Source organism: Rousettus aegyptiacus, unplaced genomic scaffold (assembly GCF_014176215.1).
Source record: "Rousettus aegyptiacus isolate mRouAeg1 unplaced genomic scaffold, mRouAeg1.p scaffold_m13_p_8, whole genome shotgun sequence".
Lineage (NCBI taxonomy): Eukaryota > Metazoa > Chordata > Mammalia > Chiroptera > Pteropodidae > Rousettus > Rousettus aegyptiacus.
Window position 1 is genome coordinate 93430042 of NW_023416311.1, and position 14530 is coordinate 93444571.

Consider the following 14530-nt stretch of genomic DNA (forward strand, 5'->3'; position numbering starts at 1 on the left):
GACTACCCTTCCAGAACTAAGGCAGCAGAGCTGCACAGCAGTATGACAGGGGTGGACTTGTTTGCTGAACTTTGATGGCTTGGGTAACGGGACTTTGAATAAAAGATTTGGTTCAGCTTGGTTTTTCATTTTTTTATGAGCATTTATCACGTGTGTACTTTTTTTTTAGCATAGCAATAGGTACTAAAGAAATCAGAGTTATAAAATTAAACATAACTATCACTGATTTTGGAGTGATCGGTTTGCATCTAGAACTAATATGAGGCTGAATAAACCATATAATGGAATTAAGTTCACTGCCTACCTGGGCTGCAGGCCTTCATCCTCCATCCCACTGGCTTTCTTACTGGCTCCTGTACTATTACTTGAGCATAGCAACTTACCTGCTAATCCAGGTAGCTACTACCTTGACCAAAACACTGATTTCTTTCACCCTTCAAAATCTGTCTTAAAGAATTGCTGTTTGCCTAGTTGACAGGCATCCCTGGTAGTGACAAAAGGTTGCTCGGTCAACAACTGTGCATGGAGCACTTATTCTGTGCCAGGCATCAAGCACTTTATACCCTCCCAGCATTCCCTTAGAAGTCACTGAAGGATAAAATATATGAACAGCAGAATTTCCTACCCACCTTGTGGAGAGTGTTCAATGTCTTGGTACATGACCTTTGGCAGATTTGCTAAGCAGCCAATAACAGAAGAATCAAAAGCATAGAAACTCCATCAAATCTTTGTTTGCAAACTCTGTTCCATGGAATCTCAGGGCTTACAAAATGCTTGATTCTAATTTTCAAAAAAAATTTTTATAGAAGTGCAATAGAAAACAGTGTTCACACTCAAAAATATTATGTGTCCGATTTTAACATATTAGAGACCACCAGTGCGTTAATTTACACAGTTAAATTAATTTGGTTTTCTGTAGACCATAGAATAAAAATTTCCCTTCAACACAATTTAATTGAGAACTATCCTGAGATTGCAGTTTGGGTTGTCCTAAACTGTTATCATTTACAACTATTAGTCAAGATTTTTCAATACTTACAACGAAACAACCTACAAAAAAAAATTAGATTCTGCATCCCATAAAATCTGTAACTGCTATCCATAAGCTTGCTTTCAAAATTTTTGGTTCATTCCTAACTGATAATGAAAACAGCTTATATTAAACGTCTATCAATACAATACTTGCTCTGTGCGTGGCCCTTCACTCAGCACTTAACAATGCATTTTCCTAATTTTATATCCACAAGAAAATTCTATGAAAAAAAAAATTTTAATTTTGACCCAATTCTTATGGATAAGCTAATTGATTTAGAGAATTTAAGTAACATGGCCAAACTCAGGCAATAGAGCCAAGTTAACCCGGGTCTAACTCTGCAGCCTAAATATTAAAACCACTGAAGCCAAAGAGACTGAGTTAGTCTTATTTCTTTGAATTTACCTAAGAAGATGTTCATATTTTTAAAAACGTCGTTTCATGGCCAAGCAGCTCTTTGTAATATGATGATGGGTACTCACTTTATTCAACCTATCTATCTTACCATTGAAAGCCAATTTTTTCTAAACAGTTAAATATTATGACAAAATTAGTTCATTTCTTTAACAATTTAAGTTACAATTTCAAATTTAGCATCCCAATTCTTAAACATCTTAACCAAAAGAAAGAACTTAAAAATATACAATAAATTGTAAACATTACTAGATGTAGCCTAGTCTAATACATCAATGATGTGGGTTTAATTCATTTTTAAACATTAATTCTATTCTTGTTTTTATACCATTCTGTGGTTACTATAGAATTTATTAATTTTAATGCTTTCTTAGGTTTAACTAATATATATTTTGATATATTTCGGGATTACAATAATACATCCATATCAGAAAGTTAAAAAATACCATCTTAGACGATTCAGAGTTATAATCTTAGTAATTACTTTGTCGATTTTCAGTTGGGATTTTTGATCAGGACTTTGTATTAGCTTTTGTTTTGTTATTTTCCCTCCAGCTGATCTGAGCCTAGTTATTAAACTGAGCTGCTTTTTCGAGTGGAATATTTCTTGTTATAATTATAAAACATTTTAAGTTATACCTTTGTTGAGGTTTAGTTTTTCTTAAAGTCTGGCAAGGAACGGCAGCCATGCATATCATGAATCTCTTCTGTTCATGCACATGCTTCACTGCCATCAGACTTCCCTGACAAAACACAAGTTCAAATACAAAATTACTAAGGGTTTCAAGACAGCAACAACACAGCATTCAGACAAGCGTGAGGTGCTGGGCGACTGCACAGGGCTCATCATGCCCATGGAGCCCTCCTGTAAATGGGTTTTAGAAACTGGATTTTTTTTAAATGGTGAAACTGAAATTGCAATCTACTCAGAAAAATATGACCTAAGAATTATTTTTATCCTTATTAGCAAGTTTTGTCTTTCACTCCTAATGATCATTTCTTAAGATCATTATCCAAAAATGTTGAGCTGTCCTGTTTCTGCAAATTGAAAATGCAACCTTTGATTCAATAAGTTAATTCCGTTACCTAAGCTTTGAGAGGACTAATCAGCCTGTGTGAGGGTGAGAGTTCCCCAGTAAATTAGTTTTAGAGTTTCATTTAGCTGAATTATAAATGGATTTAAAAGCTCTTGAAAGCTAGAGGGGGGGAAAAAGTCACATGACTCAGACAAAAGGATGTGTCAAGGCAGATGAATACATCTGAGACAGTGAAAATACTCAATTCTGATGGAGATTATGTAATTTATGAGGTTGCTATCTGGAACAGTGACTCTCTGATACTCATGATGACCGTTGAGAACTAAGGCCATCCATCGCTACCCCTACCTCCTTCTGCAGAGCCTTGCAGCATAGGCCACCCTAATGACATCCCAGAGCACCATGAAAGCAAAGGCCAGAGGTGAAGACAAAGAAGCAGGATTTAGGTTCAGCCATGTAAGTTGTTGGATAGCCCGGAATTCACAATGGCTACTTTCAAGTACAGGCTTCTTTCTGGCCTTAGGTACACATATAGGTCATTTGTGTGCAAACTCTGGGAGAACCATAGCGGTGGGTTTGTCCCAAAGTTTCTCCCTAATAGTACTGATCACTGTCATGTCTGTTAATTAGCAAACACAGGTTTTTCTACATGTATTGTTCTGCTGCAATCCATTAGGAAAGGTTAATGGTAATAATTACCACACTTAAACAAGTGCTCTGTATCAGACACCTTATTGGAGATTTTAACATGTCGCCCTCTGACAGTCCCTCAGTGCAGACCAGAGACAGAAGGCCTTCCCCAAGATGTCAGAGTCAGGGCTGGGATTTAAATCCCTGTGGATCTAACTCCACAGCTTATTTGAAGGAGAACCACCCGGGCTGTGTTTATTTCCACCTCTGCTGTGCTATTGAGTCCTCACCAGTGTGTTATGAATCTTCCTTTATACTGTCTTGCCAGTAGTAGCTGATCAAGGCACAGATGACTTTAGGTTCCCTTTAGGACACTACAGTTCAGTTGAGGAGCTTGTAAAATTCATAGTCTTGCAATTGACAGAATGTCAGTAGTCATCGTAGGAGCGGAACATCTTTGGACCAGGTCCACAGTCATAGTTTAGGTAAGTCATGGAATCACCTACTGCCCTAGCAGGGTCTAGAATTCTTTATGCTACACTAGCAAGACAGAAGTTGTTTAGAAAATAGTAAAACAAAGTATGAATTATGTGCAGAATTGATCAGAACTAGCATAATGGAATAATCTTAAGGAGAAAGGAATATTTCAGAAAAGATTTTCGGGGTGAGGAGAGAATTGAGCCAGCATTATACAATACGCGTCTTTGAGGGCTATGAGAGAAGATTGGAATGATAGAAGCATAGCACGTTGGGGCAGCTGCAAGGACCTTTATAATTCATCAACTTCATGGTCAGAAGGTGAAAACAGCAACATAACAATTGTCACTTGTCGAGCACTTACCGTACACGAAGCACTGTGCCGAGCGCTTGATATTACAATCTCTGTTTTAATCCTTGGCCATCGTTCTGCTAGGCAGGTGTGTTTTCCCCATTTTTCAAATGAGGAAACTGAGCCACAAAAAGGTTAAGTAACTTTCTCAAGGTGATATTAGACTGAAACTTTTACATCTGCTCTCCGTAGAGGTAAATGGTTCCAGAGGCTGGTGATTCGCACCATGTTTCAGCCCCATGAGAGAGTATTAAAATGGAGTCCAGGTGGTGTTCTACCAAGCTGGCTCCTCAGATATGATCCATGAATAAATGCATCACCTAATTACCTGAAAGATCTCATCAAAGACATTTATTTTTGTTAAAGAAAATTATGTGCTTGTAGGTTACAGCTCTAACCTACTAACCTTGTAGCTAGTAGAAAGGGCTCTAAGCTAAACCACCAGGTTTAGCTCTGCCAGTCATAGGCTGAGATCTTGGGAAACTTAATCTCTTTATGCTTAGGTTTTTTCTCATCTATGAAATGGTATTGGATAATAAAGGAACTAACATCGTAGGGTAGTTGCGATTGTTAAAATGAGATAAGATAACCATGGCAGAGCACAACAGGATCTGGGAAATACTGTTCGAATAATAGACTGGCTGTTGTTTTAACAATCAAAATTCCTTTAAACTCACTGTATAAACAAGAATAGCAAATGTCTCTGGGTAGTTTTATCCTTCAGGGAATGAGTTGAACAGCGTAAGCCCAGAGGGAATGAAACTAAGGCAAATATTGGAACTTCACCATTCTGGAATTCAGTGCAATGCTGGCCATTGGAGGAGGGGTTACTTGCTATGAGGACTAATTTAGACAAACCTGAGAGTGAGTCCCTCAAAATGTGCTCCCTGGGCACCTCTAGTTTCAGCCCTTCCCAGGAGGTTGGAATATATTATTTCTTTAGGAAAGCTCCAGAATTATTCATTATTCAGGACTGTGCGCGCGCGCGCGCGCGCGCGCGCGCTCTCTCTCTCTCTCTCTCTCTCTCTCTCTCATTTCTTTATGTGCCAAATACAAAGCCCCAAATCCAAATTCTAAAGCTCAAATCAAAGTCTTATTTAAAAGTGTTTCCTCTGCCTCCATCCTTCTTGATAGCCCAGTGTTTCATGAAATGATTCCCTGGGCTCGGCACACCTGGAAGGATGTTCTCATCTCTAGAAGCAAAATTGCTCCCAGGTGGCTTCCTCTAAGTACTTTTGTTACAGTTCAGGCAATGACAGAGCTTATCATGCTGCTGGGAATGAAGATTTACATCTTGTCCCCAGAGGCTTCTGGCCCTCTTCCATTGACACTTTGTCCAGTGATCTCTCCAACTCATGTTGACTGTTCATTTTCTCAGACAACTTATCCATGGCACCTTTTAGAAAATCAGTTGGTATTATTTGCTTTTACCTCTCTTCTTTCAGCTTTGAACACATGCTTTTGACCTCTGTCTCAAGTTCATCCAGAGTTTCAGTGTTTAAAGCTTCTGCTTTAAGTTTATTTGTAAAAGTTTTTTACACTTTTATTTACTTACTGCATGGATCACTGCATCCTCGAGCAGCCACACCCAGAGCTGTATGTTCTGGCTTTGCATTTGGTGTGCGTCCACACTAAGGCAGGTCCACGACAAATGGCTTCATAGCTGGTCTCACTGAGCCCTCAGCTGGTCACATCACCAAGAAACTCACTGCCCTTCCCCTATTAAGCATACCCAGAAGAGATCCCCAGAGGACCTTTCTAAAGAGGACAGTCTCAAGTTTTTCACCTAAAGAAAACAAGACATAACATTCAAAAGAAAATTAATATTTGAATTCTTCTTGTCATATACATACATTACCTATTGAAAGATTTAAGGCAACTTATATTTTAAAAGTTATCTATCTTTCCAATTACTCCCATGTACCTATGTACAGGTACTTATGCATGTTATTAAGTAAATCTTTGGAATACTTCTGTGCTGGAGGTCACCCAGCACCCATAGGGAATAGAAAATTGAACTTTAGAATGGATTTAATGCAGGACCCAGCATGAAAGGACGGACCACTGTGTTAAGTAGGTCGACTTCAGCTGTGGCCAAAAAAGCAGATTTTTTGTTTCTTTGTAGTTGTAAATCTATATCCAAGGACTTCTTGGGCTTGAGAATGAAGGGAGTCTATTTGTTGAGAATAGGGCTACAATAATAGTAATAGTGTTTTTGGCGAGGTGGTACTGTGGGAGAGGACCCTCTCTCCCCTGGAGCTCTACTTACTTTGCTGCAAATAATGGGCGAGTGTCACGCTTGCCCGAAATCCCACGTCACTGATATTACTTAATTTCCAGGCCAACGCCAGATGTGCCATGCCTTGTTTTTACAAGCACAGTTTGATGTCAGATTAAAAGATCTCATCCTTTTTTTTATTTTAATATTTTTTAATTAAGTTTATTGGGGTAACATTAGTTACTACAATTATATAATTTTTACGTGTACATTATAATTTGATATCTATATATTCTATTGTGTGATTACCACCCAAAGTCCAGTTTCCTTCAGCTACCATATATTGGATCCCCTTTACCCCATCTACCTGCCCCCTCCTCCTCACTCCCTACCCTCTGGTAACCACTAGTCCATTGTCCATGTCCCTGAGTCTCTGTCCTGTTCATTTGTTCTTTTAGGTTTATATCCCACATATAAGTGATACCATGTGATTTTCAACTTTTTCAGTCTGGCTTATTTCACTTATCTCGAGGTCCAGGTCCATCCATGTTGTTGCAAATGGTGGTATTTCATCTCGTCCTATGGCTGAGTAATATTCTTTTGTATATATGTGTCACAGCTTCTTTATCCAATATTCTATCATAGGACACTTCAGTAGCCTCCATGACCTGGCCACTGTGAATAATGCTGCTATGAACATCAGTGTGCAAATATCTTTTTGGATATGGGTTTTCAAGTCTTTGGAGTAAATACCCAGTATTATATTGCTGGATCATATGGTAGATCAATTATCAGCTTTTTCAGGAAACTCCATGCTGGTTTCCATAGTGGCTGTACCACCAGCAGTGTATGAGGGTTCCTTTTTCTCCATAGAAGCTTTTTAGTTTGATGTAGTCCCATTCATTTACTTTTGCTTTTTTTTCCCTTGCCTTTGAGGTCACATTCATAAAATCCTCTTTAAGTCCAAGGTCCTTGAGTTTTGTTTCTGTGTTTTCCTCTATGCATCTTATTGTTTCAGGTCTGATAGTCAGGTCCTTATTCCATTTTGAATTAATTTTAGTGTGTGGTGATAGACAACAGTCTAATTTCATTCTTTTGCAGGTGACCTTCCAATTTTCCCAGCACCATTTCTTGAAGAGACTTCCCTTTCTTCACTGTATGGTTTTGGCTTTTTTGTCAAAAATTATTTGCCCATATAAATATGAGTTTACTTTTGAACTCTCGATTCCGTTCCACTGGTCCGTGTGTCTGTTTTGCTACCAATACCATACTATTTTGATTACTATCGCTTTGTAGTATAATTTGAAGTTGGGCAGAGTGATGCCTCCAGCCTCATTCTTTTTTCTCAGGATGGCTTTGGCAATTCGGGGTCTTTTGTGCTTCCACACAAATCTGATAATATTTTGTTCTATTTCTTTAAAAAATGCCGATGAGATTTTGATGGGTATTGCATTAAATCTGTATAATGCTTTAGGTAATATAAATATCTCATCATTTATAACAAAGACCATAGCATTTTAAAGCAAGCTTCCCAAATTAAGGTGTTGTAAAACTGCAAAAAGAAAAAAGCCTACATTTTAGCATGTGCCACAGAAAGGTAAAAGATGGAAATCTGCAGATTAATGACACCGGGGGTCAAACATGCAAAAGAATTTTGGGAGAAGGGTGCTGAGCTAAAAACCTAACTTGTAAGGATTTGTCTCTTTTTCGCTCTAGCACATCCTTGCGAGCTCTACTGCCGACCCATAGATGGCCAGTTTTCTGAAAAAATGCTGGATGCTGTCATTGATGGTACCCCTTGCTTCGAAGGTGGCAACAGCAGAAATGTCTGTATTAATGGCATGTGTAAGGTATTGGGTATGTTTCCTTAATCTATAACTTTTTAAATCATGCATTTTTAATTCAGGAAGTCAGATGTTCTAACCTTTTGCTTTTTCACGTCATTTGCATATGGTCTAAGTTTTGTACGTGGTCTGTGAGGCAAGACTTCTCAGCGTAGGTCAGAGTTTGGAACTGAATAGTTTTCCTCCTGCCGTTGTCTTTATTTCTTGATTCGTTGTGCTCTGTGCTATTATTTGCATAGAACAAGATCAAATTGAAGAAGAACCAAATTAAAGAAGGAAATACTTGGAAAAGGGAACCCAGGTTATTTCACTGACATTAAATTATTCATTTGTTACTTGCCAACAGAATAGGTAAATTTGAGGAAAAACTGAAATTAATAATAGTTTGTATAGTGTTCTTCACAAAGCATTTTTACATTTAATTCTTTATTGATTACCAATATGATCTTCTTTAAAAAAAAAAAAAGATGCATAACAGGTAGTTATAAACCAGGTCTTCTGATTTCTATTTAACTTTTTCACACTTTCGACTCTATTAATCAACTCCACCTTTCTATTAATTGCTTAGACCTGATTTATTAATGCTTTTATGTGTACAGCCATTGAAGAATTCCTTCCTATTGCTCACAATTTGTTTTACAAGAAACCAAAGAACAAGTTTTATGACCCAACATGCAGGCTTAAATCTCAGTTTAAAGAAAAAATGTTTTTAATCAATAAAAGAAAAACTATACCACAGAAATACCTAATTAACTGTTAGTAAAGCAAAATAGCTTAGTGCTCAGCTTCTAGAATATGAACTCATTACCATTTTTCATTAGTCGTATAACCCTATACATCTTTCCGATGCTCAGTTTTCTTTCATAAAATTAGGATAGTAATATATATACCTAGCTGGGGTTTTCAGAAAGATGAAATAAGGTCACATGTGTTGAGACCTGACACACAATAAACTCAATATATTTTCTTTGTTTTTGCAAATATTTATCATAATTTTTTTTCTACTGGACCAAATTGCCGCTGTAAATGGCTCCTGCCCACAAGTGTTCAGCGCCCTGCGAGGATGCACTTATCACCTTGAAGTTGCCTTTTGATTTATTCCAGCAGTGACCAGAGCACAGGAGGCAGCATACTGATCCACAGGCAGGAGTGAGCGGACAGCAAGCCATAATCAGACTCCAGATTTGAAAAAGCTCCAGAAAAATTCTCTTTCAGACTCACTGTTTACCATTGTAAATACAAAGAGCCAAAAATAATTATTATGTTTTACATTAGATGTGTTCCCAAAGTGGCCAAAACAGCCCAACCACTGTCTAACGCAGTGGTTTTCAGGCCTGACTGCCTATTAGAATTACCTGGAGAGCTTTTAAAACTATTGATGTCTGGCTTGATCTCAAAATTCAGATCTCTGGAATTTGGGGCCTGATGATTGATATTTTAAAAATTCTCCCAGCTGATTCCCATATGCAGTTAGGGCTGAGAAGTTATGTCACTGAGAAATGAATGTGATGCTAAAATTATCTTTTAGACCTAAACACCATTGCATGCACAGAGACAGCGTCTTTAGCTTGTGATGGAGAACACAGGCGTTTTGAACAAAGCACAAGGCGTCTTGAGTGCTTCTCTTAAAACCAAGTAAATCAGTTAAATGAAATAAGCCAGATTCTCTCAGCTTGCCTTCCTCTTGCTGGAAATCAGTTAAGACCTTTTAGAAGCTATAATTACCCACTTTCTGCCTATATCACACTGAGCTAAGTTTTTAGGCTGAAAAATTATGTCAAATTAAATTTGTCTTAATAGCCTAACTTTGATTTATCTTCCAAAGACAAGGTTGTAGATATTTTCAGCTGTTAGTCTTATTCACTTACTACAGCTTTTTCAGAAGGATTTGAACATGTATTGAAATGAAAAGGTACACACACTATCAGAAAAAAATGTAAGCAGTGTTTGTCTAATTCACCTTCTCTGTGGATATGAAAATGTTTGCTTATATTTACATAAATATTTAACATATTTGCTTACATTTATATATTCAGCTGTTTATTTTGAAATTATGACATTTGCCAACATTTTGGCATGTTAGATTTGCAGATTCTATTGTCAAGAGAATTATTAAGCTTTGATCAAAACTGAATTTGTTCTAGGAGGTAACTACTTATGCCCTCCCCCATTTTTTTTTTTTAACTTGAACTGAACTCCTAAGCTTGTTTATCAAAGATATAAATTTAAACTTTGTCTTTTCAGGATATGTCTCATTTTTAATCACATTCGTGACATGGAAAAGGCTTTTAAATACATGAGCCGATATGCCCACCCTTCCTCCAGCTTCCCCAGCTCTGCAGTCTTACCTGCTGTCTTAGAAAGTCTGCTAACCCTCCAGCCCTTTCACCCCTTTCTCCTGGTACCCAGTTCTTTGGAAGATTATTCAGTTTTAGAAAAGAAGGAAATCCTGCCGTTTGTGACAACATGGACAGTATGCAGTGTGAAATAAGCACAGTCACAGAAGAACAAATGCCACTTGATGAGACTCCACTTGGATGAGACTCTAAACCAGTCAGACTCGGAGAACTGGAGAATAGGGTGGTGGTTGCCAAGGGCTGGGGAGAGGGGGTGGTGGAGAGTTGCTATTCGGTTATGGCAGGTGACACAGTCCTGGAGACCGGCTGTAGGACGCAGTGCCCGTGGTTAACGGTGCCATGGTGTGCACTAGAAACTTGTTAAGAGGATGGGTCTCATATCAAAGAGGGACACAAGGAGCTTTTGGAAGTGATATGTCACCTTGATTGTGGTGATGGTTTCACGGTGTTTGTCTAAGTCCCAACTCATTGTATACATTAAATACGTGTGGTATTTTATATATCAGCTATACTGCAACAAGCTGTCTTTTTAAGGAGTGATAATATGATGGGAACTTTAAATGACTTTCTTTTTTAAAAAAAATTGCTGCCCTTTGGGTGGCCCTCTGTGCACCCTGAGAGTCACATCGGAGGAGAGCCGTGCTGGAGTCATTGACCACATTTGGTGGCAGCAGCAGAGTCACCGGTGGTTCTGTTGAAGGCAGAAAGACAGTACTGTTGTGACCCTGTTGCCAGGGCACATGTAGCGTGAGCGAGGAGAGTGACATCTGTGCATTTTCCCCTGTGTTTTATGTGCGACGAAGAGAACTGGCTTATGCCTTATGCTATGTGCTTAGTTCAGTGTTGACTGTAATGTGTGCAGCAGATGGAGGAGACTCCACAAGAACCCATTTAATGTGCCGGGGACAGCATGTTGGGGACATGTTTGTCCCCTGCTCTAACGCTCCCCCTCCCTGGCCCAGGCATGCATGCAGTAATTGCTGGGGAAGAAAAATGGGCTCAAGACATGTGTTTTCCTTGCTTTCTTTCCGTTATTATTCACATTTAAAAAAATCTATCCCTTTTGGTAGAGATTTTTAAAACACTTTAAAATTAATACGTCTCAGAGGAAGTTTCCCTGGCTTCTTCCAAATCAGTGAAGGAAAGAAGGTCGCTGGGAATATGATTAGTGAAGGTCAGCTTGGAGGATGGTCCACCCTGAGGGAAGCACAGCACTTGTAAAGGTTGACGTTTGGCTCATAACCACAGAAGGCTTCATGTCTACACAATTCTTTTCTTTCCATTGTGATTAACGATTAAGTTTTTAAATCTCTTAGTACTTTTTAAGTTTTTTTACATTTGGGTCCAGTAGCACAAACTTCAGACCTACAGGAAATTAGAGGTGGTTAACCTGAGGAACATAGCTATTTCTGTCAGTGGGTGTGGATGCTCTGTTTAGCCAATGGAGTGAGGATGTCTTTAACAACCCGTTTTTCCTTTCAGTCAATTAGATGTGGCTTTAAAATCAGAAAGAGAATTATCTCTGAGAGAGAGAGGAAAAAAAACTACTTGGGCACAATTTTTTTTTTCCCAAACAGAAAAGAACCAACCGACCAATAAAATATGGTCTACTTTTCCCTCCTACTGCTGACATGTGGTTAGGAGCATAGGCCACGTAAGAAAGGAAGCGACGGAGGAGTTCAGCGGAAGCTCCCACGTTTTATAACTTTAAGTGTAAGAGTCACGCTACTTTGGTATCTGATGCTACCTAACACTGATGCTCTCTTTTTCCAGAATGGGAATTTTAGGGTGGGAGAGACTTGGCCATGTTGATGACTGAAGAGAAGGAATAAGTGGGGAAGGAGAGGTGATGATTTGGGAGATCCAATGGACAAAACACTGAGAAGGGGTTTGGTCCAGCACACAGGGCAAGACTAGTCTCGGCTCAGAGGAGAAATGGCCGGTTCTTCCTCTGCAGCTGGAGCAAAGGAGGTCAGGATGGGTGGGATATGGCTAAGTGGGAAGGGTAGTTGGGGCTGGGGTCGTAGGAGGCTCTGAAGTGTCTGATGATGGGTCCACAGGTGAGAGACTTCATCCCTCATGGACTGGAGTGGCCTCGGCATTAAGCGAGCCTTTCTCCGACAGCTGCTGGTTCACCTGCTGTCCTCAGACAGGGACCAGGGAGAGTAACCCAGTGAGGAATGTGAAGGGGCTGACCAACCAAAGTATAGGTGGAGAAACTGCATCACGCCTGGGAAGCCTCCAGAGAGAGGAGGGACGTGAGGTTTGCACATCTGAATGGGACCTGCTGCTCCAACTTCAATTCCAAGACATTTTCATAGTTAAATCTTTAGAACTGTGTTCAATTCTCCCTCCGACTCGGGAGATTAGAGACCCACTCTGTGTGGACTTCTTTCTCCTCTAAGCAGGTATTTCCTTTACCATCGGTGGATGCTGTGGTGATTCCTCTGCTGCCACCAGGGAAAGGCAATGTTTGTCCCTGGGTCTATCCCCAGCCGCATTCTCATCAAGAACAAAGGCGGAAAGGAGAAGTCTGAGACCCAAGGCGAGGGTGACATCTGCCTGTGTCGTTCATCCTCAGTCTCTCTTCCTGCAGATGGTCGGCTGTGACTATGAGATCGACTCCAGCGCCGCGGAGGACCGCTGTGGCGTGTGCCTCGGGGATGGCTCTGCCTGCCAGACTGTGAGGAAGATGTTTAAGCAGAAAGAAGGATCTGGTAACAAACAAACAAACAAACAAAAAATAATGATTGAAATGGCGGGGGACTGAGAATGTAAGGCAAGATTAATTTTTTTAAAGCAGATTGTGTCTTTCAAAGAATTTAAAATGGGAACAATGGAAGAAAAGTGATTTTGCTGGATAAATATAGTCGTTATTCTGAATACTTTGGAGATAGTCTTAGCGACCCTGAAAACGTTCTCTCGAAATGGGATAAATGTCTCAATAACACTTCTGCAACTTTTTAAAATAATTCTCATTTCTATAAAAAAGCCCATAAGGGTGAGACATACAAGAGGATTTGTTTTTCATCTCTGTTCTCCCAACCACATTTTTCCATTAAAACACTAGATTAGGGGTTAATAAAACCTGATTTTATATATACGTATATTCCACCTAACTGTGTGAAATGGAATAAATTTTTTTCTCTTAGGAACTTAGTTTCCTCGTTTTTTTAGATAAAGAGGTTGGTAGCCATTCTCTTCCACCTAAATGTCCGTTAACAGGGAATTGGTTAAATAAATGGGTTTATGTCATTTTTGCAGTTGTTGAAATGTTCAAAAAATATGACAAGATATATTAATTTTAGAAAAACAATAGTTAGGATAATTCATATAGTATGATCCCACTTGTTTAAAAATATGTGTATGCATGCTTATACATGCAAAGAAAAATTTTGTAAGAGAGCCCAATAAACGATTAACTATCATCATCTTTGAAACACAGGACTGGCAGTGGAGGAAAATGGAAACTTTTACTTTTCATCTTACACCTCTCTCTATTGTGGGCTTTTTTTGTCACGTGCTAAAGAATCGGGCGGATATTTTATCGGTTCCTTATTTAACTCTGAATCACTATAATTTTATCCACTGGCTTTCTTCTGGGTATTCTTTTGCAAGTGGATATTACAAATATGTATTATATTTGCTCATGACTAAAGCTACTTCAGTTTACAACTTCCGTCTGCAGACTGTTCAGAAGTAGTACTTATATACCCTGAAAGCTTTTATTGTAAATTTTATGTACCTCCCCGCAGACTCTGCCCGTGACAAACATTTATAATTTTGGATTTTCTCTCTTAAGTGGAAGATGAAAAACAAACCCTTTAGGTTTTTTTCCCCACCTGGTGTTCTTTTCTTTGTCTTTTTTGTTTGTTTTTACACTGGGGATGAGGTAGTAGCTGTTTGATTTTCCTGCCTGAGTTCGGCTGTGAGAAGCCACGCAACATTCTAAGTCAGGAAGTAGCTCTAGGGAGCAATGCTCCAAAGGCATTAAAATAATTACATGTGAGAAATATTTTCTGTGAGCTAGTTATAAATTAGTAGTTTTAGCCTGCTGTCTCAGGTAAGTGTGTGGGGCCAAATGGAATGTGATCAAGTACTACAAGCCTCACGTCTGGCTCCTCTGCATGGGAGCTGTGGTTTGGAAAATGGGACTGAGTTTGTAGCC

The 14530-nt window shown here is 39.1% G+C and overlaps 1 protein-coding gene across 4 annotated transcripts in view; it reads left to right on the forward strand.

Annotated features, from left to right (window-relative positions):
* The window catches only part of ADAMTS12 (ADAM metallopeptidase with thrombospondin type 1 motif 12), a 258947-nt gene that overhangs the window by 162476 nt on the left and 81941 nt on the right, over positions 1-14530 (forward strand). For all 4 annotated transcript variants that reach the window (XM_036226114.1, XM_016121979.2, XM_036226115.1 and 1 more), the window contains 2 exons: positions 7878-8011; positions 12959-13079. In XM_036226114.1, coding sequence (XP_036082007.1) covers positions 7878-8011; positions 12959-13079 — 255 coding nt within the window. The remainder of the gene's footprint in view (positions 1-7877; positions 8012-12958; positions 13080-14530) is intronic.